At 32.6% G+C, this 27,411-nt stretch overlaps 1 protein-coding gene across 4 annotated transcripts in view; it reads left to right on the top strand.

Moving 5' to 3' along the window:
* Positions 1–2,567: 2,567 nt before the first annotated feature.
* Positions 2,568–27,411, top strand: part of LOC129804708 (early growth response protein 1-like) — a 49,440-nt gene continuing 24,596 nt past the window's right edge. Inside the window, exons 1-3 of one of the 4 annotated variants that reach the window (XM_055852254.1) lie at positions 2,568–3,816; positions 8,864–9,070; positions 9,368–9,487. In XM_055852254.1, the coding sequence (XP_055708229.1) occupies positions 3,702–3,816; positions 8,864–9,070; positions 9,368–9,487 (442 nt within the window). In that variant the 5' untranslated portion in view covers positions 2,568–3,701. The remainder of the gene's footprint in view (positions 3,817–8,863; positions 9,071–9,367; positions 9,488–27,411) is intronic. The other 3 variants (XM_055852272.1, XM_055852262.1, XM_055852281.1) reach the window with 3 other exon arrangements.

Here is a 27,411-nt window from a genome sequence, read left to right on the forward strand (position 1 = left end):
TTGTGGCAGAGGAAAATAATCTGCGCAGATTTCCCCAGGCAGCACAATCCATTCTAAAGTCATATATCGTTTAATAATGCTTGTAATTAATAACTAATACGTGATATTGATGATATGCAAAGGTTTATAAAGCTAACATTTCTTTAGGTATAGAGAAAATTAAATAGATTTTGAAGCTTTTAAGCCTTTAAGATTTTAAAGTTTGCCTAAACGTAGTACCATATGGTAAGGTGAATCTATTCTAAATGACGAAAATTTGAAATGTAAAGCTCAAATAGAAGTTCTGACTTAAAAAATATATAGGGTAAAGTGGTACAAGTTGGACAATCAATGGTACAATTTGGACAGGGCTTTTTGTCTTGATAAATTTAGTACTTCATTTTTATTTGTATATTTTTAAAGCTTTAGTTTTATAATTTGGTTCCATGTGCTTAAAAACAAATTTTGTACTGTATTTATCAAGAAAAAAGCCATGTCCAACTTGTACCGGCGAATTGTCCAACTTGTAACAGTAATTAACAATATGATTCACTAAAGCATGGAATATGATTATTTTGAACCGATGATGTCATCTTCGGATGATATTATTTGTTCGATGTTGTTTTATCAATTGAATTTCAAAGATAAGATAATGTAACGAAGAACGAGATAAGAAGATAGAAATTACGTAGTCGAAAAACATATAAACTTTTTTAACAAAGCACATAATTTTAAACTGAAAGTAATAATTTTGAACTTGAAAGTATTCAGAGTTTTCACAAATCAAAGAACTCGAAAGATTAAATAATTTTATGGAACTAAGTAAGTTGCACGTGAATAAATGTTTTAGTCTCGAAATAAAGAATTTTCAGTGCTATATTTTTACCGTATATGTATATTAGCTAATAGATGTAGTTCGGTCAGTTTTGGTTGATGAGAATAAGTCTGCATAAGAATGAGTCTGCAATTGACCGTCATGGTGCAAATTTGTCCAACTCTGTGTAAAAAGGTAGTGATTGTGGAAAACACTGACCCGATTTGTCCAATTAATCTCAATACCTGAAGAAGGGGACAACAATCCCCGAAACGTCGTAAAGAGAAGAAAGGAATAAATCCTAACCAGGTCTAAACCCGTGTTTTATATTAGCTAAATTCAAAGTGGGAAATTCGGTCTTATTTTTGTTCTTCAATTTGACGTTGGCAAAATAAAGTAAAATTGAAGAATTAAGAATCCAAAAAGAGTTTGTTGTATAGTTTAAATCTTTAAAATTCTAAGTTTAAATTTGAATTACAAATTAAATTTTAAATCTAATTTAAAAGCCTTACAAAAAAAACATGCATTTCCATTAGCTTTTGTAAAATGTTTTTTTGTTTTTTTTTTGTAGATTTAAATAATAAATTTAATGTCACAGAAATAGGGTGTTGAAACACGGAAATTTCGAGTTCAAATTACATATTCGATGTAAATTATTGTGACTGGAATCGTTATTGTACTTACATAGTGATAGTACTTCCCCTCGATATAATTACGAACTTATTCTATTTATACTCTGACTATCCCTGATTCTAAAAAAAAGTCCTACCACCATAACAAATTTTTTAAACATATTAAATTTTCCTTACGTAATACGTTTTCCGGAAAATACGGTTTCAATCAATTCATTAATCCTCGAATATGCTTATGCACATAAATATGTGCATAAGCTTATATGTTATTAAGAAACTTCTATAGAACGTAAAACCGTATTTTTCAAAATCTATATTGTACTCTCTATCTTCGCTTTGGAAAAAATCTATATTAGCTAGTTCTTTCTTTCTTAATTAACAGATTTTTTAAAAATCTGTTTTAACCCGATTTTTTTTTAATAAAAGACCATGTAGTGTTAGTCTGTTTCAGTAGTTTTTGGTAGTGAAGAGTATAAGTTATAATTTTTTATTGTTTGCAAACAAACAGAATTTTCAATTAAAGGATTGTTAAGCACCAAACCGTGAACTGTTGCATGAACTTGTATGTAGGCATTATATGTTTTTTTTTTGAATTTAATAGTTCTAAAAATAAAAACTAATGTTGAAAAACATACCACAAGCCTTTCAACTTCTTCCCTTTCCCAATATTTGTAACAGTGCATCCCATTGAGTGCTCCGGAAGCTCGAAAGTTTCCTCAAAAAGCAAATGTAAGAATCATCATTGTTGCGACGTCATTATCAATTAACGCAGCGTTTGGTGGCTTTTTGGTATTTTTTTGCCTCATTTATTGTCATCTTCCTTTTACCCCAATGTATCACTTGAGAGAGAGACTGACTTCTCCTCCTGATGTGATGATCTCTTCTTCTCCGAGGCAGCTCGATAGCCGAGTGTCTCGAGCGAAAAAACAACCCGCCTTCGAGCAAATGAAACACGGGACAAATATAGAAAAGAGGTTGGACTCTACATGGGAGCCCACGCGGCTTTGCGTGACGTCACGGAGGTACGTCACCATGGGGCCCCAAGTGGTCCCCAAGCACCAACAGAGCCACTCTCGAGGCGCAGGAGAAAGAGAGCGCATAAAGTTATATTGGAGACTTGGCGCTCGTGCTCCGGCGAGAGATGATCAAACAAACGCTTTCCGATCGTATTCCGACGCCCCGACACTGTGGTGGTGGAGGAGAGATACAGTTTTCAAGAAATCACCGTCTCAGTCGTGTGTGCTTTTCAATAATTCCTCAACTCGTGCGAATTCCCAATTCAATGGCAAAACCATTGAGGCGGAATTAACAGCGTCGCTCACAGTAATTCCGAACGCACTCATCGACGAACTCCCCTAAAACACTTGCTATATGGTTTTTGCTCTCGAAGGAAAATTTCTTTTTATTCTCTTTTTCGCGATTTTCACTGACAATTTTGCTGGCAACAGTGATTAAAACTGTGATCATCACCAATGCAAGTAATTAGTGATGCATTCAGTGCTCATCCCTACTCCCAAGTGTCTTTGAATAAATTTTGTGAATGAGCATCGTATAGTTGTGAAAATATCTAAATGTTCCCATTTACGAATTTAGTACCAGAGAAGCAAGTTGAAATCACTAAACCCGGGAAAAGTTTGTCATAAGACATAAAGGAAGTGAGTTCAAACTTATCAAACACATGTTTTCCCATTTCTTCTACTGAATGACATTTTCGCGCGCTGAACCGCGAAAAAGACAAACACCGCGCATTGAAACTACCAACAAACCACAGTTTCAACCCCAAAAAAAAGACAATTTAAAAATAAATCCGTGTTTTGTGATGTATCATAGTGTTTAGTGTAAAGTTGTGTATTGGCGCAGGAATAAGGGAGCAACAAGTGGAAATGTGAAACCCTGGGAAGCTTCATACATAGAGGGCTTTAAAGGTCACATAGAATTGAGGGAATTGATGTGTAACTAAAACAACATTATCGAAGTAAATTAATACAATTTTCCTGGAATTCCCGCCTATTAGTCCTGCCCATTTTCCATCATCAGCTTTTTCCATCCATCTTTTTCGACTCGGGAAAAATCTCTCTTGTCAGTTTCCACTGCGAATTCTCCGGCTCGTGACGTGTTTGTGGCAGTCTTAATTGCGGGAATTCACTGTTTTTCCTCCAAAAATAAAAGAATTGTATAGTGGGCTTGTGAGAAGGATTTAGAAGTGTGTGATGTTTTCCAAGTGATGGAGATCTCCTTTTTTATTTGCCTCGAACTGAAGGCCTCAACTATTGACAATGTTAGCGATGCGTCGTGAAAGTGATCGACCATACGGAAGTAGTGGAACAACTGGAAACAGTGGAAATCTCGTGCCCAACATCAACAGCAATTACTCAGCTTATCCTTCAAGCGGTAAGAAATCATTAAATTGAGCTTTTATCGCTTCCAATTATGAGGAAAATCTTTAAATTGTGATTTAAAACAGATTTGTATTCTACGATAAGGATCTTTAATTTTTATAATGTCTAAATTTCTTTAAGACTTTATACTAAACTGCAATAGACTTTACAACTAAACTCAAATTAAAATATGAAAATTCTTATGGTTTATTTAAGAATTCTAAACGTTAAGAAAATCCAACTTAAAATTTAATATTTTGATTCATTTTGATGCATTTAGCAAACACCTATACACACTGGGAGCAATTTTCATCAAAAACACCTTTTTTTTTTAAATAAAAATCACCTAGGAGTAAATGATTAATTTACGTCAAAAAGACATTTTTTCAGAAAAATTTGCAAAAAGCCTTAAGAATGTCTATATATCTTTCAGTCTACGCCTTTAGAGACAAGTGTGACACCGGTTTTCTAAAAACAAAAACATTTCTTTTTACTAGAAATTTATTTTGCCCTTTAGGATAAGGACTCATAATTTTGGATAGTTTCTTATTTTGGACACTTTGAGGATAAAATTGGACACTAAAAATAAATTGATTAAAATTATGGATTTTTTTTCCAATATTTGAAGAATAATGAATTCTATCTAAATATTTGTTCTTTTTGGAAGATTTTAAAACTAAATACGTTAAATTTTGAATATAATTTGAGTTAAAATTGCTTTGCTGAAAATTCAGTGTGAGCAATTGCTTACGAAAAATATGACAGAACTTCGTGTTTACTTCAGTCTTATTTAGCTTTGGTGAAGTACTAACAATGTTTCTTCGCTTTTTTTTGAGTGATATTATTGAATACTAATTGAATATTGTATTGATCCACGTTAATGGTGATTTGTACATTTGACCTGAAGTGAGATTTGCCTTGTGAATTAAATTTTTCGTGTGAAAAATTGGCAATTTTTTAAGACATTTACCAGTGAGGTGATACTCCTTATTTTGGACAGGTGTTTTTCTCACGAAATTTCGTGAAGTTTTAGCTTTTGTGATGACTAGGTTGGACAAATGCCTGGAGAAACAGAGGAGCATCATCTCTATGAAAGATATGTAGTGAGAAAAGCCTTGAAAGGCTCTCGGAAAGGCCAAGGAATGCGCTAATCCGCACGTACTTGGAGTACCAAAGTTAACTCACTTTAATGAATGATATGGAAAGTTTCCAGGCTTCTTGTGACATTCTACGGTTCTCTTACATGAACAGAAAGAGGACTTGGTAAGATTGGTTCATGAAATGAAGAACAATGGGCATCCTGTTGAAGCGGATTAGCTGTCCAAATTTACAGCGAAGTTGTCCAAATTAATAACTAAATTGTCCAAAATTCGAGTCAAATGCACCTCTACATATCAATTCATTTTTAAACGTATTAAGACTAATTTTAGTGAAAATAAAGACAATAAACCCTTGTTAAGTTTCTAAACAAGCCTTCTGAAAAGAGAGTAACAAAAAAAAAGTCAATTAGTATTGAAAATATCGCACTTCAAACTTGGAACATCGATGCTTATAAGCAGACTGTCCAAAATTGTGAGCCCTTCCCCTAAATAGTTCGAAAAACGGTTTTTGTTTTTGGGACACGGGTGTCACACTCGTCTGTAAAGAGTTAAACTACCTAAACATTTTAAATTTTGAAACTTTGAAATTTTTAAGTTAATTTATAACGATTTATTAGTCATTTTAAATCATTAGTCTAAGCCAGTTAAGAATTTTTTTTTATAAATATTTCACTAAAATTATTGAAGCTTTTTTGTATCAGAGTTGAGGGATTTATATTATATTCTTATGCCTAAAATATTCAAAATTAGAATTATAAATAAATTAAAAGAAATACTATTTTTTACTGACTATATTTACAGACTGAGTTTATTTACTGACTATGTTTAACATTACACTTATATGTAAGCATAAAAAACATATACATGTTTCAGCTTTCTTTTAGTTCGAATTTCAAAACTAAAAACAATTTGGTCTAGTTTATAACGATTATTATAGAGTGAAAGGAACACTTATTGACATTTTGGGAACTCTGTACCATTTGGAATACGAAATTCGAACAGTTATCCTTATCAAAAAACGCAGATTAATTTAAAAAAAATTATATTACTCACTGGTAAAAATAAAAGGATCAAATTGATGCTTTTGCAAAAGATGGATCAAATTAACGTGTTCTATTATGAGAAATGTGCATTCAATTTTCGTAATTTGATCCATCCTTTGCAAAAGGATCAAATTAGGATCAATTTGATCCTTTTATTTTTACCAGTGTAATATTTTACTGGATGCATTAAATAAATTTAAACATTTTCACAAAAGTATCCAATAGGGGTTCCCTGTTGAAGAGGTGTTCCTTATACCTAAGTTCTAATGAAAAAAAATCAATTTGTCTGTCTTGTTGTTTTGAAAATACAGATATTAAGTAACGGAGTTAGTCCTCTAGCATCGACATGAAAAACAGCTTTTCAATTTTAATCTACAAAAAATCTTTACAATTAGTATGTAAATTACTTCTTCACAATGTTAAATCAAATATTAAAAGTTACATTTGATTAAAAAATTATGTTTAGTACGATGAAATGTAAAGATGTATCTTAATATGTATTTCGTATAACACATCGAATGTTAACCATAATCAAAAGCAAGCAATTCTGATTTAAAAAAATATATATTTTTTTTTTTTTTTGAATTTGTAGACTTAATAATATTCATGTTCATTTTGATAAATAACTTTGATATTATACTTTCAAGTAAAAAGGTTCAATTGGAACTGATTGAAATATTCTAAAAATGTAAAAGAAAATTTTGATTTTGGCCTTTATTGATTTATTCAATTTAAGACTTCAATAAAAATATAAAAATCTCTTATCAAGCATAAATAAATAATTTCGATATTATTTAACAACGAATCAAGCGTTATAGCTATTTTACAGGCTTTCAAGAAGTCTAATCTTATCCAAAAATGAAGTAACAGACCTTGTATAGGGATTTTAACTAGCGACCTTGAAGAATCCAAATGAAATATAATTGCATATCTACATATATTGACATATCTACATCCGTCTGAAGGGAGCAAGGAAGGAACCTCCACGCATATTTAGAGTTAATTCTTATGGCCTTTACACACTAGAGAAATTTGTGTTCATATTTGTCAGTATTTCCTACACAAACGTAAGCAATTTGCTTCAATATGGACATAAATTTCTCTAGTGTATAGAAGCCATTAGACCTAAATCGATGCTCCTGGACAATCTATTAATGAATATAATTTTTGTTCCACCACTGGGCTTTTGATCTTGACTCAATTAGATATAATGTGAAAGATTTATTTTACATTTTCAGACAAGCCAGAGACTGTTAAACGACAGCGACTCCTTTAAATAATCTGTCTGGACTCCCTCTTTAACTAATTCATAAATTAAAAATCAGCATTTTCCTGGTTTTTATAGATATTTTAAAAAGGAAATGTTCCAGGAGATTAAGGACAGAAGTGGAGGAATTTAAAATTTCCTATCTACAAGAGGTAGATTTATGAAGGAGATCACTGGAAGACTCGAAATAAATATCTCGAAACGTTTAGTCGCTAGGTTTGAAATAATGTCTGCAAACTCTATTTTAGGTTTTATACTTAAAAACCTTTATTGTAAAATCTTTTCCATTCTTATTCCTATTTAGATTTTTTTTTAAATGAAATTTTATTTAATTAATCAATTTTAATTAAACTAATTCGAGCAGTGAAGAATTATAATGAAGTGAAGGTGGTCTGTCCTTGAATATTGCATTTTTTTTCTTTTTTTTCTCCTAAAACAAAATAATGTATTTTAAAAATTAATTTATTAACTATTTTTCTCATTATTCCTATTCTATTTTATTCTTCTAATATAATAAGGTAAATGAAGCATATGGACTATGAAGGTTGAATAGTCACTCCAAAGCTCCAAAATATTCCTATTTTTTATTGTTCATTGTTTTATACTAATGTTTTTTTTGCAAAATTGTTTGCATTAGTTAGTAATGAAGCACATGTTGCAAAAGATAACTCGTTAAAAACAACGAATATAATTTTTAAAAAATAATTTTACTAGTAAATAATTTTATTTTGGATAGACGATCCAACGTTCATTATCGATATATGCTCTCCTTTACCTTAGGATCTATCTCTAAAAAAATAAAGTGTATCATTAATAAAATTGCAATATTCCAATGCTGACATAACGACCTTCACCTACTTTGTTAACTTAAAAATTAAAGAAATAAAATAGGGAATCTTTTCAACAACAAATTAAATAATAAAGATCGTTTTTTGCCAGTACCATTTTATAAAGTTTACGTTTAGAGAACCATATAGTTTTAAAAGAAAATAATAAACAAAATACTTTTCTTTAGGGCAAAATCACATTGACAATAAAATGCTCGCCGTAGCCTTACCGTATTTCGTTAATTTACGCACTTTCATTACAATTCTTACGCAAATTTTCCATTACCGTAATACCTTATCTCATACTCGGTGGCATTAGTTAAAAATAATATAAGAAAATTGAAGAAATAAAACGAAAATCGTTCATCGCAAAAAAACTGTACGATTAATTTCACTTACAGTTTTTTTGCTCACCGTTTATCGAATTTTCGTTTTATTTCTTCAATTTTCTTATAGTATTTTCACCTAATGCCACCGAGTATGAGATAAAGTAATACGGTAATCGAGAATTTGCGTAAGAATTGCAATGAAAATGCGTAAATTAACGAAATACGGTGAGCATTTCACTGTCAATGTGATTCTGCCCTTAATTGTGTTCAGTGTAACCAAATTAAACAAGAAATAACTTAATTATTCATCTTTAAATTACATACATCAAACTATACGTGAAATATTCTGAATGTTTAATATAATGTTTAAATTTTTTAAAAGTTCTCATCAAAAAAAAATAAAAGATAACTTCTCCAAAACGCAAGAAATAATTCTGAATCTACCTGTCCGACGGCATTTTGCAAATTCTTAATTTCTTTCTTTTTCCACTCAGAAACATCTTGCCTCAACAATTCAGCTGGTCCTACAGGAGCAGGTCTCGATGAGTACGTGGATATCCTCCAGGTTCAGCAACTCCTCCTCGATTCAACACCAGCAACAGGTGCCAATACAGGTCCTACGAACAACACCACTAACACCTCAAAGGCACGTCCTCGCGTCAATTTGCAGAAAGCTGCCGAGTACTCAAGTCAGACACAAGGTAAGTCTGTGATTCCTGGGAGAGATATTGAGGCGTTGATGAGGTGTATGAGGATGGAAGGGAAGCCCGGATGCTTGTCAATTAATGCAATTACTACAGAAAGACAAGGAACTGTGTTGAGATGGGAAGCCCTCCAATTTCACATATTCAACATGATCTAATTAATTAATTGAGCCGAGACTTATGCCAGAATCTTGCGTACATTCTCATTTCCTGCTTTTTCGCTTAATCCACTGTGTTGTGTGTGAAAATCTCATGGCTTGTCTTTTTTTTTCTTGTCTCTTCCCCCAACAATAGCGGAATCTCCGTCCAGGCGCGTCCTGCTTGATTATCCGAGTCCCTATCTCTATGGCAACTATCACCACACGTCACCCAGTGAGGATTTAGTTGCACTATGGTTTGGCGGGAATGGATCAGGTCAGTTTCTTGGATACTAAGTACTAGAAGCGATTAGCTCAACTGTACACTCATTTTCACCTCATTCACCCACTATCTCGTTGATCTCATAATGCGATGTCTATCGTCAAGTTATCCAAAATTGCGCTAGAATGTTTCTTCCTGAGGGCAATTTTCAGTTGGTATTTCGAAAATTAGTGCTGAGAAAAAAAGTCCCTGTCCCATTGGCTAATTTCCTGCGGTGCTTTGTTTATTGATCCAAATTCTTAAGAGTTGAGTGAGAAAAGAAACAAGCATAATAATTCTATTTTCTTCCGTCACACTTTGCTCACTCATCGATCGGGGGGACAAGTTAATCCCATTAAAAGATCATCTTGCATTCTCTCCCGCCAGACATGATGCTGGGCAGTGAAAAAGAAAATACTGTCACGTATTCGCGGAGTGGTGAAAAAGACTTTTGAATGTGGTTGATGTTGAAAAAAAAATTGCGTAATCCTTTCAGAATGAGATGAAAATTTGTCACTTTGGCAGAAATAAAAACATACCAGTTCATCTTCAGTCCGTTGGCAATGGGTTTTGCCTATTAAATGGGATGGGTGACTATTTCAAGAATATTATTATAACACACACTATTTTGTCACCTGAATTCTCACTGATGATTTATTATTTACTTCTTTTCGTCTTTTCGGAACAAGTCCAATATGCGAAAGAGAATTTTAAGAAACAACACATCTGTCAAAAATAGCCTCTTGATCCGTGGGCAATTAGCTTCTTTTTTTTTCACTAAGATTTTCACTCTCTTTTCTAAATACCGTTGACACTCACCAAACAGATAAACTACCACCCAAGTTTAATTATAGGTTGTATGGATGAAAAAGAAGGCGAAAAATCTTGTTTATTGTTCTACTTCGTTATTCATGTGACCTTTTCAACTTACTACACTTTCCTGGCTCATAAAGTAAAAGTCTTCTGCAAAAAAAAAGACTCATATTTTTTCTGTTTTTTTTTCCTTGGACAACAAAATATTTAAGAACTACGTAGCACCTTGACCTAAAATAGCGTAACACGCCAGGTATATTACCCGATGTGTTCATACAAATAAATAACACAAGTGAGAAAAATTAAAAATTATTGAATTGCCATCGACAATTCACGAATCTTTCATAAGGCAGCTGAATCACTTCTCATTTAAATTTATGCATCTCTCCACAAACAGTAAAAGTCTCAAGAACTGTTGTTCAACTTTTCGAAGGTGTGATCTTAATGTTTGTTATATCTCGAATATTTTACTCTTAACAAAAATCTTCCGTTCTACAAGACAGAAGGAAAACATATCACTTTAAATATGATTGAGTGCAGCATGCTCTTAATATTGTGATATAAAGTTTTATAAAAATTTACGTACTCAAAAAGTGTGACAAAGTGTTCCAGCTTTTGCGAAATGTTTGAACTCGTAACTTAGATGCTACACACCAAAAGTTTACATCAATTACCATAATGAACCGATAGCTAATTTTTTATTTAAAATTCATTTAAATTAGTTGTAAGCTATTTTGGTCGAGTTTTTTAAGTAATATATAAATTGGTTTAAATCGGTTATGAGTCAGTAAAATGACAAACAAATTTATCAGTGGAAAAAACTTTGCGAAATTCACGAACTTGTCAATACTTTTTTTTTCACATGATCTATAAGAAATAGAATTTTATTAATTTAGATAAATGACTCAAAAGTACTTTTGAGATATAGCATCTAGTCCGGAGGCAGCCAAAATCCCGAAAGCCAAAATCTCGAATTTTTAAAATCCTGAAAGGAATGAAATTTATATGGAGGATAATGTGTAGAATAATTTCCCAAGACACAGAAAATTTTCCTTTGCCTCCAGAAGGTAAGGGTACAATCATATGGGAGTAGCTATGACATTTTTAAGAATTCGAGATTTTGGCTTTCGGGATTTTGGCCCATTCAGGATTTTGGCTTTCGGTATTTTGGCGTTCAGGATTTTGGCTTTCGGGATTTTGGCTTTCAGAATTTTGGCTTTTGGGATTTTGACCGGGACCCCATCTAGTCATAAATTTAAATATTTCACAAAACATGAAACGCCTTTTTACACAAGAACAAAATTTAAACAGAGGAATAGCGAGAACTAGAGAAATTAATTAGTCGATTTTTTTAAAGATTTTATATGACCTTTCCCTTAAAATATGTCTTAAAACACATTTCAACCACTTTCAACTAGTTTTGAACGTATAAGGAACTGGTTCAAAGGTACCCCTTTGAATGTGGAGCAACATTGAAAATGCGATTTTTATCCTATGTTTAAGTGGAACTGAGCAATATCATAATGTTATTTAGCTTCTCCTCAATCTGTTTGTGCAACTAAATTGTATCATGATATAAGGCTCAATTTTATTTAAAAATAGGGGAAGAATCCCAATTTCAAAGCTGCCCCACATTCAAAGCTGCCCCACTTCCGCCTATGGATCGATAATTAGGTTTTATCAGAAATTACTTCTCATAAACCAGTAAACAAACTAGTTCTAACCAGAAATGTTTGAACATATGAACGCTATGTTAACTGCTCGAACTCCACGAGAGAGCAGTTTTCTTTTTTAGTATGTTATGGGTTCTACGCACTAGAAGGAATTTTCGTCAAAAATTGTCCTTATAAAAAAATTTGACATGTGTGTCTACACACAGAGAAGTGATTTTGAGAAAGCGGTGTTGAATTTGGGGTTGAATTTGGTGTTGGTGTTGCTTGAACACCAAACGTAGTAGCATTCATACCAAATTAACACCTAGTTTTGAATCAATGGTGTTCTATGAAATGCTTTGGCGGTGTTGTATTAACTCCGCCACAGAAATCTCTGAAATGGTGCAAAAGTAACACCATCAATTTTCTAAACAGTGCTGTTGCAACGCCAAACGGTGTTCGTCGCTCACCATCGACCACACACACAGAAAAATGAAAAATTCTTAAACAGAAACACCCAGGAATTTAATTTCAAATCCCATCCAATGAATGCCAATGCCCTAATTCTAAATCCTTTGATCATTTAGTTTTAGTTGCAAATCTGTAATTCTAATTGTAATCTCTAATTTTGGAATATCGTGTGTGCCGATGCAACGGTTCCCGATATGCTTTGAATACATTATAGGAGTTCGTGGCGCAGCTGGAAGATGCTCGACTGTCATCACAAAGGTCGCGTGTTCAAATCTCGGCGCAGGCATAAAAGTTGGAAAAAGATTTTCACGCACCAAATGGCTTTGAAATACAGAGAATATCATCCAGGGAGGGCCCCAAGCCCTCAAACAATGGTCAAAAATTAATAAAAATCACGCAGAAAAATGGAAAATTCTTAAATAGAAACACACAGGAATTTAATTTCAAATCCCATCCAATGAATGCCAATGCCCTAATTCTAAATCCTTTGATCATTTAGTTTTAGTTGCAAATCTGTAGACATTTTTCATTTATTGGTGTAAAAGGAACACCTATATTTTCTTGAGATGGTGTGATACAAAATCCACAATGGTGTTCCAACAACGCTAAATTTGGTGTTAATAATTGGTGTAAAATTGGTGTAATCAGAAACCCAAAGCCGGTGTTAGTTACTTTGTGACACCACTTGGTGTATTCTGAACACCGAATTGGGGTTAGTTGATTTTGGGGTTGAGGTTGGTGTGTCCGACAACACCATTTGGAGTTGTTATGCCACTAAAATTTCTCTGTGTGTACATAACATGGGAAATTTTCTTGCAAAAAGCATTTTTTTATTATCTAGATATTTTTTATTGTCTAGACGGCTTAAGAGTCCTAAAATAGAGAATTCAATACCTTTCTAAAGATCCTAAAATTGCTCAAATCCATTGGTAATTACGTTGAAGATCTTTTAACATTCGATCTTGAAAAATTGTTACTGGAATTGATTCAACTGTATTTTCGTTTACAGATAAAATGTTCACTTTAGTAAGCTCTAAAACCTATCCTAACGTATCCAAAAACTGAAAAAAAACCTATGACGCGCTTTTAAACACTCTCAAAAGTATTAATTTGAAGAGTAGGGGTAAGGGTCGTTCGTAATTCCCATGTCTCTATCTCTAACCATTTGGTCTTTAAGTCGGCTCACGGACAAATGGATGGACAAACGGACACACAACATGACATCATTTTCTCAGAAATCATTTGATCCGAGAAGAAATGTTGAAAAACGTATTTTACAGGGGTTACAAGGTGAAAATTTTGACGAATCAAAAAATCGATAGATTATATTGTTCTTTTGTTAGAGTTCAAACCGTTCAAACAATATTGAAATATTCCTTTTTAAAATTATAGAGAAAATCATAGGTTGAAAGGAATACCTAGTGACTTTCTACTCTGTATGATTTGTGACATTGAAACATCTCACTTTATAGGAAAAGATATATTACAGATAAAACTTCATATTACTTACATTTTATTAGATATATTAAATAAATTTCAACATTTTGACAAAAGTGTCAAAAGGGGTTCTGTGTTTGGAAAGGTGTTCCTTCGACCCTATAGCGTTATGCACAGACCTAAATTTTAGGTGTGATTCTTACATAATCACACCTATTTATTTTTGACAATTATAGATAATTTATCGGAGGAAAAATTATCTAATTATTGATAAAATGTTTTCGGAGGAAATTTACGTTTAGTTTAGAGACACTGCAATACAATTGTGAAGTATTTAAATAAATTTAGATCAAAAACTCAACTCTTCTCCAGAACTTTGGACTCACTTCATGTCAAACAATTCAGTCTCGTCCACAGTTTCCAAGATTCTCTGTTACGTATCTTGTGACATTTCTACTCTAGAAATCATTTCGCCAATGCAATGACCAGAGAATCCCATTTCTTTATAGTGGCACTTTTCTGACACTTTCGACTATACTCTTAACGATATGGAAACATAAAAGCTTTAGGAAGAAGTTGAGCTTTTGATTTTGGGTTAAATACTCAACAACAAATTGGCGCGTTTTGACCATACAGATATTTTCTTCAAAAACATCATTTTAAAGATTTAAATTTAGTAATCCTTTGAAATTCTGATTTGCAAATAAACTTTAAAAAATATTTACAAAAAAAACGGCACTTTCCTTCTTAATTAAAGTGACTCATATTAAGGTTAAGCTGTAATTTATGTAATGTGCATGATCAGTTACAATACGCAAATATAGTAAATGTCATTAAATACAAAATCCTTAAAAAGTAAATCCAAATTAACCAGATGAATAAGATCATAATTTAAAATCAAGCCAATCATACCAAAACTGCATCACTTTTTGAAGAAAGATTTGTAACTATGCGCAACATTATGGCAAAAGTATCAGTGAAACGACGTAAAAATATTGTTAAAGATTTATCGAAGTGGCGCTTCGAGTCTTTTTCTCCCTCTCACTCTTTCAATTTGATTAATCGCCAATGCTTAGTATCCATTCCGTGTTTATAACTCGATATAATAAGTTTTCAAGACGATGCCTCAGACTCTCTCACAAGAAGTCCTTTTATTTGCGGGGTTCACCACACGCATTATTTTAATGTGAAATGCAGAATGAGCGAGAATGAGGTACTTTGAATGGACGTCGCGTTGTGGGTTATTCAGTGTTTGGCTGCCTGGTGGATGTACATTTTGTATGAGGGAAAAGTTTAGGAGAGCAACATCTCCAGTCAGATGATAAATTATCTCACTTATGGATTAATTGCTGCCATCCGGAGTGCGATAAATAAGTCACCGAGACTGTTCCCAACCGTTCGAAATCTGTTTTCGTAATACGACAGCCACAATTAGTCCACCACTTCTTTCCCATCTTCCCATTTCAAACTCACTCGATCACATAAGACACTCACTGCAAATGCTTCTTTCTTGTTACTAAACCAAAGCAAAATCACTGGCCACGTTGGACTTGTCCCCAGCGTTAAATTCAAAAAGTTTATCCAACACTTTCCGTTGCTGGCCACCATCGGTCTCACGTAACACAGTTGCAGAGAGCGAACTGTGCAGCAAACGTCTTCATTTGCAAAAAACAGCAATTTGAATCACCCTCCTGAGCAATCCATCATGAATAGCATTAAATTTCACGGTTACGATATTCCCCACAATTCCTGCCGGATTGAAATTGTCATTGATAGAAGATGAGATTAAAATAAATTATTATATCTTACCGATTACGGTGAGAATTATTTGCTCAATTTTACCAAAGATAATATATATCCAAAGACACTGGCAATTTATCAATATACCATTTTATGAAATATGATATCTGACTGCTCATTAATTAACATCAGTTAGTAAAATGTACGCACAAACGGCGAGAAATTTTTTCTTAAAAATCTTACAAATTTGAATTATTTTATTTTGTATTAAAATTCAATATTATATTTTTTCACACTAACCCTCAATTTAAAAGATAAAAGAGCCTTAAAATTCTCTATTTAGGGCAGGGAGCGAAAGAGAATCTTTCATGAATCATATTGCTTCTTCATTACTCAACTCCCAATTATATGTTTTTTTCTTGAAATTAAAATTGAATTGAAGTGAACTTGAAAGCAGTAACAAAAATGAGAGCTTTCAATTCTCAAAGAAATTATGATGAATTTTGATTTTTTACATTTTAGCAAAATTAAAACACGGATTGACCTTTGAGTCTTTCTCTCCTTTATTCTACTTACGACATTTCGGAGGATAATTTCCCCCTTCCTCAGGTCTACAAAGCATTTACAATATGGATTTTAACTATTTAGAAACAATTTATAAATAATAAATTAATAAAAGCTCTCACTGAAAATCAAAGGAGATTTTCCAAAGCAGTAATGAATTATGAAGTCCATCAGCTGATCAATTCGTGCTCAACCGTCTATCCTGTAAACCTGAGGAATGAGGAAACAAGTCTCTGAAACATTGTGGGGAGAGTAAAGAAAAGAAAATCTGGAAGGTCAATCCGTGTATTAATTTTAGCGTAATCTAAGAATGGCCAATTTCTTCATCTTTACATTTTATAATTATAAGCTCATTATAAAATTTTCACTGCTATGCTAAAATTTAAAAAGCCCTTACCAACAAGTTTTATAATTTAAAAAGTTTAAAATGATTAGAAAAGTTTCGCAATCTGAATTTCATTTATCAAATTGAGAGTTGGTAAATTTCAAGAAATTTTATGAATTTCCGCCTAAAGTAGGTGGCGACAACTATGAAATTTCTGAAATTTTACCATTTCTAATCAAATTCTGGTTTTTAAGTGTCAAAAGCTAGGTTGACTTGTTTATCGTAAATCTGAGTTCGTTGAAAAGGTCTTCAAATTCTAGTCGTTCCAATCGGTTATAACCAGGTTATGAACCGATAATAACTTTTTATCCAAAATTTAATTGTATTTCTCTTAAGTTATTTTTTTGGAGAACTTTTGAGTATATTATTTTATACATAAATGATAAACATACAAAAAACAACTTAGAACACTATGATTTTTAATAAACTAATTAGACTATTAAAAATCTTTTTAAGGGGTCAACGCAGACTTAAAAAAAACAGAATATTTTCTCAAGATCAAAAAAGTACTTTCTCCGGTCCGAAAAAAGTCGTACGTTTGCTAATAGATTTGTATAACAAAAATGTACGACTTTTAAACGAAATAGAAGGAGTGGAGTAGACCGGGGCAGAATTAGCCACGTATAGTATGAGATAGTGGCACCTTATAGTTTGTCTTCGAAGGAATATTGAGGAAACCACTCTTTATTCTAAATATATACTTCCTTTTTCTATTTATTGAGATATTTATCAGCCTCATACAAACATTTTTTGTACAAATTATTCGCAATGAAAAATTTCATTTGGTGGCTAATCTACCCCGATCTCTCCTATAACATTTCGACTATACTTTCTGAAATTTAAATTTTTAAATTTTAAAAGTTCAGCCGTTGGAACTTAATTTTTGGAGACCTTTAAAAAAATAACTTACTTAGCAGTGAATAAAAATACTCAGAATAGATCTGACGTTAAAAACTAAATATTCCTTGTTTAGCAAAAGAGTTAGCCTTATACTGGAACAGTGTACTTTTTGTTGCCTTGACCAAAATTTATTTTACAAGACAAAACGTGGTGTAAAATACACCAAAAATAGTGATTTTTTCTATAAAAATCTACAAAAAATCTAAGTTTATTTTTTTGTTCTAAAATCGACTATTCAAGGGCGAGGTTGGCACATAAGATTAATTCATATGCTAACAAGAAAAATTTGGACTTTTGTCTTTAAGTGAATTTACTCTGAGTAAATCTTGTCAACCGTAAAGTAAGTTTATTTTTTAAAAGGTCTCAGAAAATCTAGTCCCAACGGCTGAATGTTGTACATCTACATGCTTCAGAGGTTCAAAATTAAATAATTTTATTATGTTGAAAAAATATGCTGCTTGTCATTCTTATTGACGCACATAACCACTTAAGATAAATAATGCAAAAGCATTTGTGAGGCATAGCATCTAATAAATCACGAGTTTAAAAGCTTTCCGTAAAGGCCTCTACATATTGGGAGGAATTTTCGTCAAAAATTTCCTTTTTTGAGAGAATTTTGACGTTTCTACCTATAGCACTGAAGGCAATTTCGTTCAAATATGCAATTTTTCACAAAAATTGCTCCTAATGCAATATGTAGAGACTTTAGAGGTGGAGTGCTTCATTCTTATTTAGAAGAATTTAAACAATTAAATTTTTACATAGGCTTAAATAGACTCAACTTGATGATCGACAATATTAGGTCCGTAAAAATTTGCCGTAAAAATTAAGTGAAGAAAATTTATAAAAAGAACCTATTATATAATCCTAAGCTTTTAATGCATGACAGTCATTTGGACTGATTCCTCTCCTTCAGTAATAACCTTCCCGATTCGAAGGTATTTCAGAGGGAACTTACCTAAAAATCCGTTGGAAGTTCGAACGTTTAAACCGACGAATTAAAGTGAGCAAGTTCATCAAAAAGACATTTTTTTAATGAAAGTGTAAATCAAACGTTCTACCATCCTGACATTCTACAAAACTACACAAAAATTCACTTTTTGCACACTGTTGTCGACGATTGAAATGTTAAGAATATCTAAATTCGAAATGAGCGGGTATGTGAACTTGCACTTTAGGCTTCCGGTAGATTTTAGAATTGGTCTGGCTTAGCTTTGTCCCTTTGAAAGGTTATTACTGAACGGAGCCATTCTTTACCACCAAATTCTTACCCAATTTTATGGTTTAAATATTTCCGAGCATCAGAATGAGTCAATTTTGCGCTTAAAATTTTTTAATTTTTTAATTTTCTATTACAATATTTCGCTTTTTGCATGAGCCAACTCGTTCTCTTGCATGTTTCAAATGTTATTTTAATTTAATTAAATTTAAAAACTTTGGATATATACTTCAGAGGTTCGTTTGGTAAAATTGACCTAAAGAACATAATTTTCTTTACTATTTTCCTTTTTTTATAGGAATTAATTAAGTTCATAGTACAGGCTCACATTCAGATGTTTAGATATGTTGGAGCCCTACGTTGTGAGTTTTTTTGACATGGTTTTAACCTTGAGATAAATTCTTTAATAAAAAATCTATATATGAATATAATTTTCAACATCATTTATACATTCAATTTATTAGGAAGAAAAAAAAACTAATAAATTTCCTAATTCATCCTACACAATTTGGTGGTTACTTAAAATATTATGCCAACGAGAGATTGTTATGATAATATTTCTGCTATGACTCTAAGCTATATACTCAATGGATGAGAATTCAGTAGAATTTGTTCAACGGAAAAGTGTCTTGAGTGCAAGTGAAAAGCGTGTGAGAGGTCGTCTCATGCAGAGTCCAGCTACTTAGTTGATCAATTTGATGAATGAAAGTTGACGCTAATGATGATCGTTGATTACCATCGCAGCCTCTCACACCGTTCCACGTAGAACAGTAGCTAAGTTCATGTGTGCGCTTTGCTCTTATCAATCGATCGTTAGCTGATCACTTCATATGTGCGATCACTGAGTGAATGAAGTGTCACTCTTCTTCTCACCTCTTCTCCTCAAACCATTCATCTTTTTGCCCCTTATCCCGGTATGTTATTTTTTCGTCTATTGGCGTTGCACAGTGATTCTTCGTCGTGGTTACAAACTGTTGGTGAGATGTTGTTCAAAGTGTGGCAAAAGAGAAGGGACTCTTGGCTTCACTATTTGGCGGACAAGCGTAGGCGCACTTAATATATATGTTTATTATAGAGTTACGTTAGAAATTGTGTATAAATTTTATGAATGAACTGGCTGCATGTATTTCTTCTCCTTCTTTTTCTTATACTATGAATTGGAACCACAAAGAAAATATCTCAACCTACACGCCATTTGCTCTGCTTTTTTTTCTTAACCACAGTCACAAGAATTGCATAAATTCATTCATGAATGTATCTCTCTTCTAGCCATATGGGATTTCAAATACATAAGAGCATCAAAAAGATTGTCTCAATGAAAATGCAGTGGGATGGTTCGCGATGACTCTGCCAGTGTGATTGGCCCTTTCGACAAATTTTTCAATCACTTATCGTGCAACATAAATTTATTTGATATGAAATGTTGCACTTTTGACGTCTCTCTGGGTGTTGATACTCTGTCATATGTATAGAGGCTCTTGTGAAATCAAAATCCACTTTCATAGACCAACTCTGGTTCTTATGAATGAATAGAGCTGAATTGAAATTTATGCAAATTACATCAATATTATATAGATGGTTATGTAAATTTTAATGACTCCTAAGGAAATTATATGAGATTTCAAATGGATTTCTTAAATATCATATTAAATCGGTACTAGCCACAATTTCAGACCATCTGGAATGATTTATGCGGCGTATCCTTGACAATATTGTGGGTGATTGATTTTGCGTGAAGGCAGTTCAAAGAGTTTGCAGTGAAATGCATTTGGTCAATATAGAATTTTTGAACACGAGTCAGTGTCAATCATAAAATTCCAGAACCACCATCAACAACAAAAAAAACATACTGAGTCCAACATTAAGTAATCACGCGACATGACTTTAATACTCTCCCAAAAGTTGTCTTCATTATGAGACCATCCAGAAAATGACTGAACTCAATATTTGGGTGTTAAATAAATCTTTACACTTGAACTATAATACCCAACAAAATCGTGCCAATCAAATAATAATCGGTGTATCAAAAAATTCTCAATGGCAGCCGCACGAAGGCATTAAGATTACCGTCTCAGGTCGCTCCTTTAAGAGAGAAAGACACTTCCTCTGCCATAAGATTTATCTTTGATCGTGTGCTTTAATTTCTTGCCTTCGTTTTTCTCTCCCTCAAATTGTTCGCGCCACACCGAAAAAGTTCATCCACATAATAAAGACAATAAAGCAAATTAAATTTATTCAAATTTTGCAACATCCGTTCTGTACTTGAGAGCTTTCGCGATCGTGTGTTGTTATTTGTCAACTTGGATGGAAAGTGACGGATATATAGGTGCCTAGACATGGAATTGTGGATGGCGATCGGCGGAAAAACATGATCTTATTGTTGGTGAACAAGAATGCGCCCACGATGGCGAAACGCGCTTGATTGACGACTGACCAAGTTGATTTGGTCATTCATAAATTAAGCCTTATACAGCAGGGAACAGAGAATGGACCAATAAACAATCAAGAGTTTTTCATACAAAATTCAAAACCATTGATAGGCTACCTTTTAATTACCCTGCCATTTCGTTAAGCAGTTAAATAATTTCTGCAAATATTAATTTTCTAAATATGGCATGAGGTTATTTCACAATGTGATTAAATTCTGAAAGAGAATTTTATTTTTCAGCTAAACCTAATTTACAAAAATCTATAAAACACGAATTTGCAGCACGAAATAATAAGTGTAGTAAAAATTCAAACAGAGAACAAGATATTTGAACAGGAATCGCTTGCATTTTTACTTTTTTATACCTCAATCCCCTCAATCCAATTATGAAATAGGGGACGGTGCAGCTGTGTCCAGGCACCAGTACCCAAAATAGTAATTGTCTACATATTAAATGTACACATATTAAATATAAGAAACCCAGAAGCTTATAAATATCTTAAGCCTTGTATAGAAATCAAAAATAAAGGGGTATATTCGGCAAGTGAAGTAAAGCTAATCTATGGTTCACTTGCATGCAAGCTAAAAACAAATTAAGAAATTGAAATTTTTAAATAATTTTCAGAACTATTCTAGTACATATCTTTTTGATTTATTAATAGATTATTTCAATTTTTACCATGTGATTAATCGTTTGATATCCATGTAAATCATTCAGATTTGATAGAGAACAATAATTATAAAAAAAATCAAAAAATGTTTAAAATTTCGATCATTTTCAATTAAACCCAATCTTGATCAAACCGATCGAAAAATAAAACCTTCTTGAAATAATAAACATTGGCTCCTCGCTCCTTTTGAATTTTCATGTAAGTTTTGGAAAAAGTAAAATAAAAAGATTTTCATTTTACCTTCAGACACCTCAAGTAGTAATTGTAAAATTAAATGAAGTTTTAGATCAATTGTATTTAAGTAATCGAAATTTAATATTTCGTGGCCGATTTTAATTCTTAATATCTCTGGCGCAGCTTTTAGATTAGGAAAACTACATGAAATCAAAATTTACATCCCCTTCTTTCTCAAGCATTTTGCTTATATTACATTCTTTCATACTCAAAATTCGATTTAACTAAATTGAATTTGGTGTGATGTTCAAAAGAAGAAGGAGACTGGGAGTGACATATGCAAATTGTTTGAGAAAAAAGACTGTGAATTTTGATTACATGAAATTTTACTGGTCTAAAAGGTGTGCCAGAGCCATAACTTTATTATTTCCAAAAAATACTTAAATAAGTATATATATTTTTTTAACTTCTAAAATACTGCCCAAAATGCTGCAGCAATGGATTTTTTTCATTTTTTATATAACCGAGGTCATGATTTCTGTTAGCCGATTGTTCACAAATAAGTTGTGAAAAATATTTATAGAAAAAAACAATTAATTTATTTTGTTATCACTAGGATTCATTTTATTTTTTTTTCTTGAAATGAAACGTCATTGAAGCAACATGTCATTTCATTTCAGAAATTTAATTGATTTCTGGACAAATCCGTCTTGGTCTTAATTTATATTTTGTTTTAATAAATATTCTAATTTTTTTTTATTGCATAAAATATATTGAAATTAAAGTTCCTGAAATACAGTAAAAGAAAATAATTCTAAAATGATATAATGATTTTTTTTAAATCTAATGGCTCCGGCACACCTTTTAGATCAGGAAAATTTCTTGAAGTCGAAATTCGAAACCCTTTCTTTCTCACATGTTTTGCATATATGACTATCTCATCCTTTCGCATACCAAATTCGATTGAGCTAAATTCAATTTGGAGTGATGTTTAAGAGAAGAAGAAGAGTGCGAGAGAATGAGATAGACATATGCAAAACATGTGAGAAAAAAATATATCCGAAATTCGACTTCATGAAATTTTCTTGATCTAAAAGGTGTGCCGGAGCCATAAAGAAAAAATTTCAAGATGTGAAAATTAATTTATTTTAATTGTATATTTATGAATATTTTGATTTGAAAAATTAGATAATAATTCAATTATGACCTTTTCTAACATAAGCTGAAGATTTTTGGTCAACTTATCGTTCATAATATTTTTATTTATTATATTCTTGTTTTTGATACACACGCACGCATTTTTATTCAAATAAGCTGGCACAGATAAAACAAAAGAAAACTTTTTAGACGTGCGTGTTTCCTTAAAAGGAAGCGATATAGTTTCTCTAAAAGAAATAAATTACAAAGTCAATCTTGGACTATTTTTTGCCTCGAATAATCTTTTTGAAAAAAAATATCAAAATAAAATTTTTCTCTGCCAAATTAAGTCACACTAAATTGACTTAATTCCCCATCTATGGGCATCATCGAAGAGGATCAACACTGAGAAATTATGTGAATTCCATGATTCTTTGGCGCGCATTTGGCGGATGTGTCTTCGACTTCCCTCCTCCTTGCCACGAGTGAATAATCACATTCACTGATCTCTTCGTGAGATCATCACATAAGGAACTCTCGTCGATAGTGGAAAAAAATGTTGATTTGCATGCTATTCATCGTACAAGAGATAAATTCAATAGGAGAAAAACGTATCCTCTCATGCAGAATCTCAAGTTGATCTGCATCGTGTCTTTTGTCTTCCTAAACCACGTTGTCGCGCCAATAAAATGAAGTGTGTGTGCACCCATCAGATATAAAATATGGAAAATCAAGTATTATATCTAGGCAAAAAGTCCCCCTATACACTATTAGGTTGATGGTTGTCTCCTTTTCACCTGAAATCTCTTTCGTATTATATGAATTTTGCGCCAAGAAAAAAGGATAAATGTACACAAATCTGAGATGAGAAACATATGTGTGACGTCGTCTTGACCATATAATAATGCGTTGGCGTCCCATTCTCCGTGTAGTGTGTATAAATTATGTACTGGCCACGCGCTATGTCCATTTATGTAAAATTGTACATGAATCCCTCACAGCGAGACCAACAAGAACATGAACTTTTTGTCGGAGCTTCATTGGATTCTGTCTCTCCGTTTTACTATTTTCTGCTGATTGTAGACATAATATAAATATTGCTCTGATGAGACTCCTCTTTTGGCGGAATTGACAGGGTAGAGGGATGGACTGACAAGAGAACTAAATTGAGAAAAAGCCATAAATGTCATTTAAGAAATTAACCATCATATAAGAGCCTCACAGAATATTCAACAACCTGTTGACTAAAGTGCAATTCCCTTAGGAAAAAAAAAATTCCGCAGTTCTTGTTGAAACCATAATCAATTCCTGGTTACAATCAATGAATATTGAGTGAAAGGTTAGAAGGAGACGTGTTAGAAGCATTTAGAAAACTTGTATATATTAAGTTAAAATGCCTCCATAGATAAAAGAGTTATTCATATGTGGCTGAAATATTAACGCTTTTCACTAGATCACATGGCTAGAAGGTTAAAACATAGCGATTCCCGATATGCAAATAACACCTCTAATAGGTCTTTCAGTTCTCTTATCGTAATCGATACTTAATGTGAACATTTATATTGATTAGCATAAAAGAATAATTTATTTGTTTGTCAGGTCCCAATATTGAATTACCGGCGCGGAAATATGCAGTATATGGTGTGATCGTAATTACAACTTTTACCAGTAATCATTCGCAATCTTTTGCCATAAGTCACTCACTTGCGCCTTTTTTCCTGGGTTCTCTCTTATACGTAAAATCGTCACAAGCCAAAAATATCTTGGCAGTAGCATCATCATCAACAATACGGTGGAATATTAAAAAAAGAAAAAGGATCATGTGCTTTGGTCGAACGTCACAACTGATTACTGACCGTCCGTATGTGATTGTGTAATAATGTGGCGATTTTGCTGGTCAAAATACCTAAATATAGCATCTTTGCAGAAGGCACAAATTCATAAACACATTAAACTACTCCAGTATATGTGATCGTGATCACATCTAACGAACATATACTTCTGTACTTTAAAATTAGATAGATAAACAGAGAAAAATGTTCATCAACAAAACTCTTACTTTTCTAATATTGGATCAGTGACTAAAATTAGTCGATCGAAAATCGTGGGCTTATTGATGAGGAAGATCGCGATCGCGGGGGCCCATAGTAGCTAAAAATAGTCATAACATCGAGTACATGAGGAAAATGGTTTCATTCCCTCAGTTCATATTGCCACAGTGTCTCTTAGGTTTGCGATCGTATTCGTATGGCATTTATCCTGGTTCAGCTACTATTTGGCATGCGTGATCATCATTTTCAACAAATGTGATCTTTGTGAACTTCATCAATCAATTGCAGCTGACCCAGTCATTTTCGCACAATAATTCTACACAGTAAAACAAGCTGATAATTGCGCTTTTTTTTAATTAAGGGGTAAGGGAAACTGGTACAGTAGTAAACATGGTGTAGAGATAAACATTTCGATTGTTAAAACATTAGACTTTAAAGTACGAGACCAATATAAATTCATTAACGCTATAGGAATCCTTATCCTCTAAAGAAATGGTCGACATAAGTTTAATCGAGTAAAAATAACAATCAGAGTTTAGAACTACCCCATTTTACTATTATGCCCAGCGCACAACAACTTTTGTTTTGTAAACATGTTTTTGACTTTTCAATGAGAGTGAATGAAATGTAGATCTAGTCATCTTGCTCACTCTCAAATGAAATTTTGAAAATATGTTTACAAACAAAAATTATTGTGCGCTGGGCATTACTCCAGTGTCCATTTATTTATTTATCAACAATATTGTAATTATCCCCATGCTTTAAAATAATTTATATATCTTAAAATATTTTATATATTAACACAGTCCCTGATAGATTTATAATTTGATTACTTTAAAAGTTTTCAAACTCTATCGAATGAAATAAAGGTTACGTCGAACGGGTCTTATTTTATAAGATGAAATACTAATTTATTTGCAAAATCTAATTTTGTTGGTAAATAATTAGAATCGTCCTAGAAATAATGTAAAGGCCAATAGAAAACAATTTTAAATAAATTTATGAAAGAAGGAACTCAATCTTTGCGATTGCCGTAAATGTGATTTTTGTGATGACCGTCTTGAGACGATCCTACCAGATAGAAGGTTCAAAATTACCGGCTATTTCGCCATTATTTTCGTTATAAATTTACACAAATATTTTTTTTGTGGAATAACTTTACACATTTATGAAATTTCTACACAAATTGTTCAGAACCTATGTCATTTTATATAAAATGTGTAACATAATGCATACAAAGTTGTGTAATAAATTGCTAATATTTCAATCAAATTACATAGTTTTCCATTACACAAAATTCAAGTTACACATTTTATATTTCACATTCTCTTGAATTATACATTTTTGGAACTTTGCAACAATAATTTTGGTAAGAATGCAAACCAACGATTATTGTTGTAATCTTTTTTTACAGTGTAGCATGATATACTTGCGGTGATCTCTGTGGCTACCTCGCAATTAAATAATGCATTTTTATGAGATCATTCGGGTGCATCATCAAAGTCTATTCATGCGCCGATAGTGTCAACTCACGCGCTAAATCTGACACATTGTTGCGACCTCACGACAAATGTCCACCTCCTCATTGGGAAGATCAGTAGAGATCATATGTAATTTACAGTGCCATAGTGCCTTACTGATGACGGCTCGGATGGGGCCCACGTATTGCGGTTAATGCCAATTTTTACGCGTGCCCAGCAGCATGCTCAAGTGGGCTCATATGTTAGTACGAGGGTGTGGGAACCCAAACAGTTCATCAGCTCAATTATAAAAGACCCACTTGGTCGTGTGGGAAAAGATAACATGCACACGCGTCACCAATTTGCCAAAGGTGTCAATTCATTCACAAAAACTCACGCTCTTTAACACGCGGGGGTGATTTAAATGAAAACAAACAGTAGATGCTTGATCTTCTCTTTTTGCTCCACATCATCTGATCTCCACCTCAGCTGTAATTTTTCATGCACAGTGACCCGCTGAAAGATCTTACATGTTGGAAGTGTCTCAATAAAACAAGGCAGTAAAATCTGAATTAATCATTTTATTTTACCACTTTATATTATTTTATTGGGAGTCTGTGCACAATTGCTCAATCATAGAGTTCAATAAAGAGACACAACACGACTTTATTGACATTGATACCACTGGATATTTTTTTTATGCACTACATATCAACAAAAATCAACCTGTTTTAAGAATAACCTTGTTATGTCAACAGTGAGAATTTTGCTGTTACCGATTGAATTATTTAAATTTGCCTGATAGCACTAATAAACACCTGTCTGTCTCGAAAATTC

Source organism: Phlebotomus papatasi, chromosome 1, assembly GCF_024763615.1.
Source record: "Phlebotomus papatasi isolate M1 chromosome 1, Ppap_2.1, whole genome shotgun sequence".
NCBI classification, from domain to species: Eukaryota; Metazoa; Arthropoda; class Insecta; order Diptera; family Psychodidae; genus Phlebotomus; species Phlebotomus papatasi.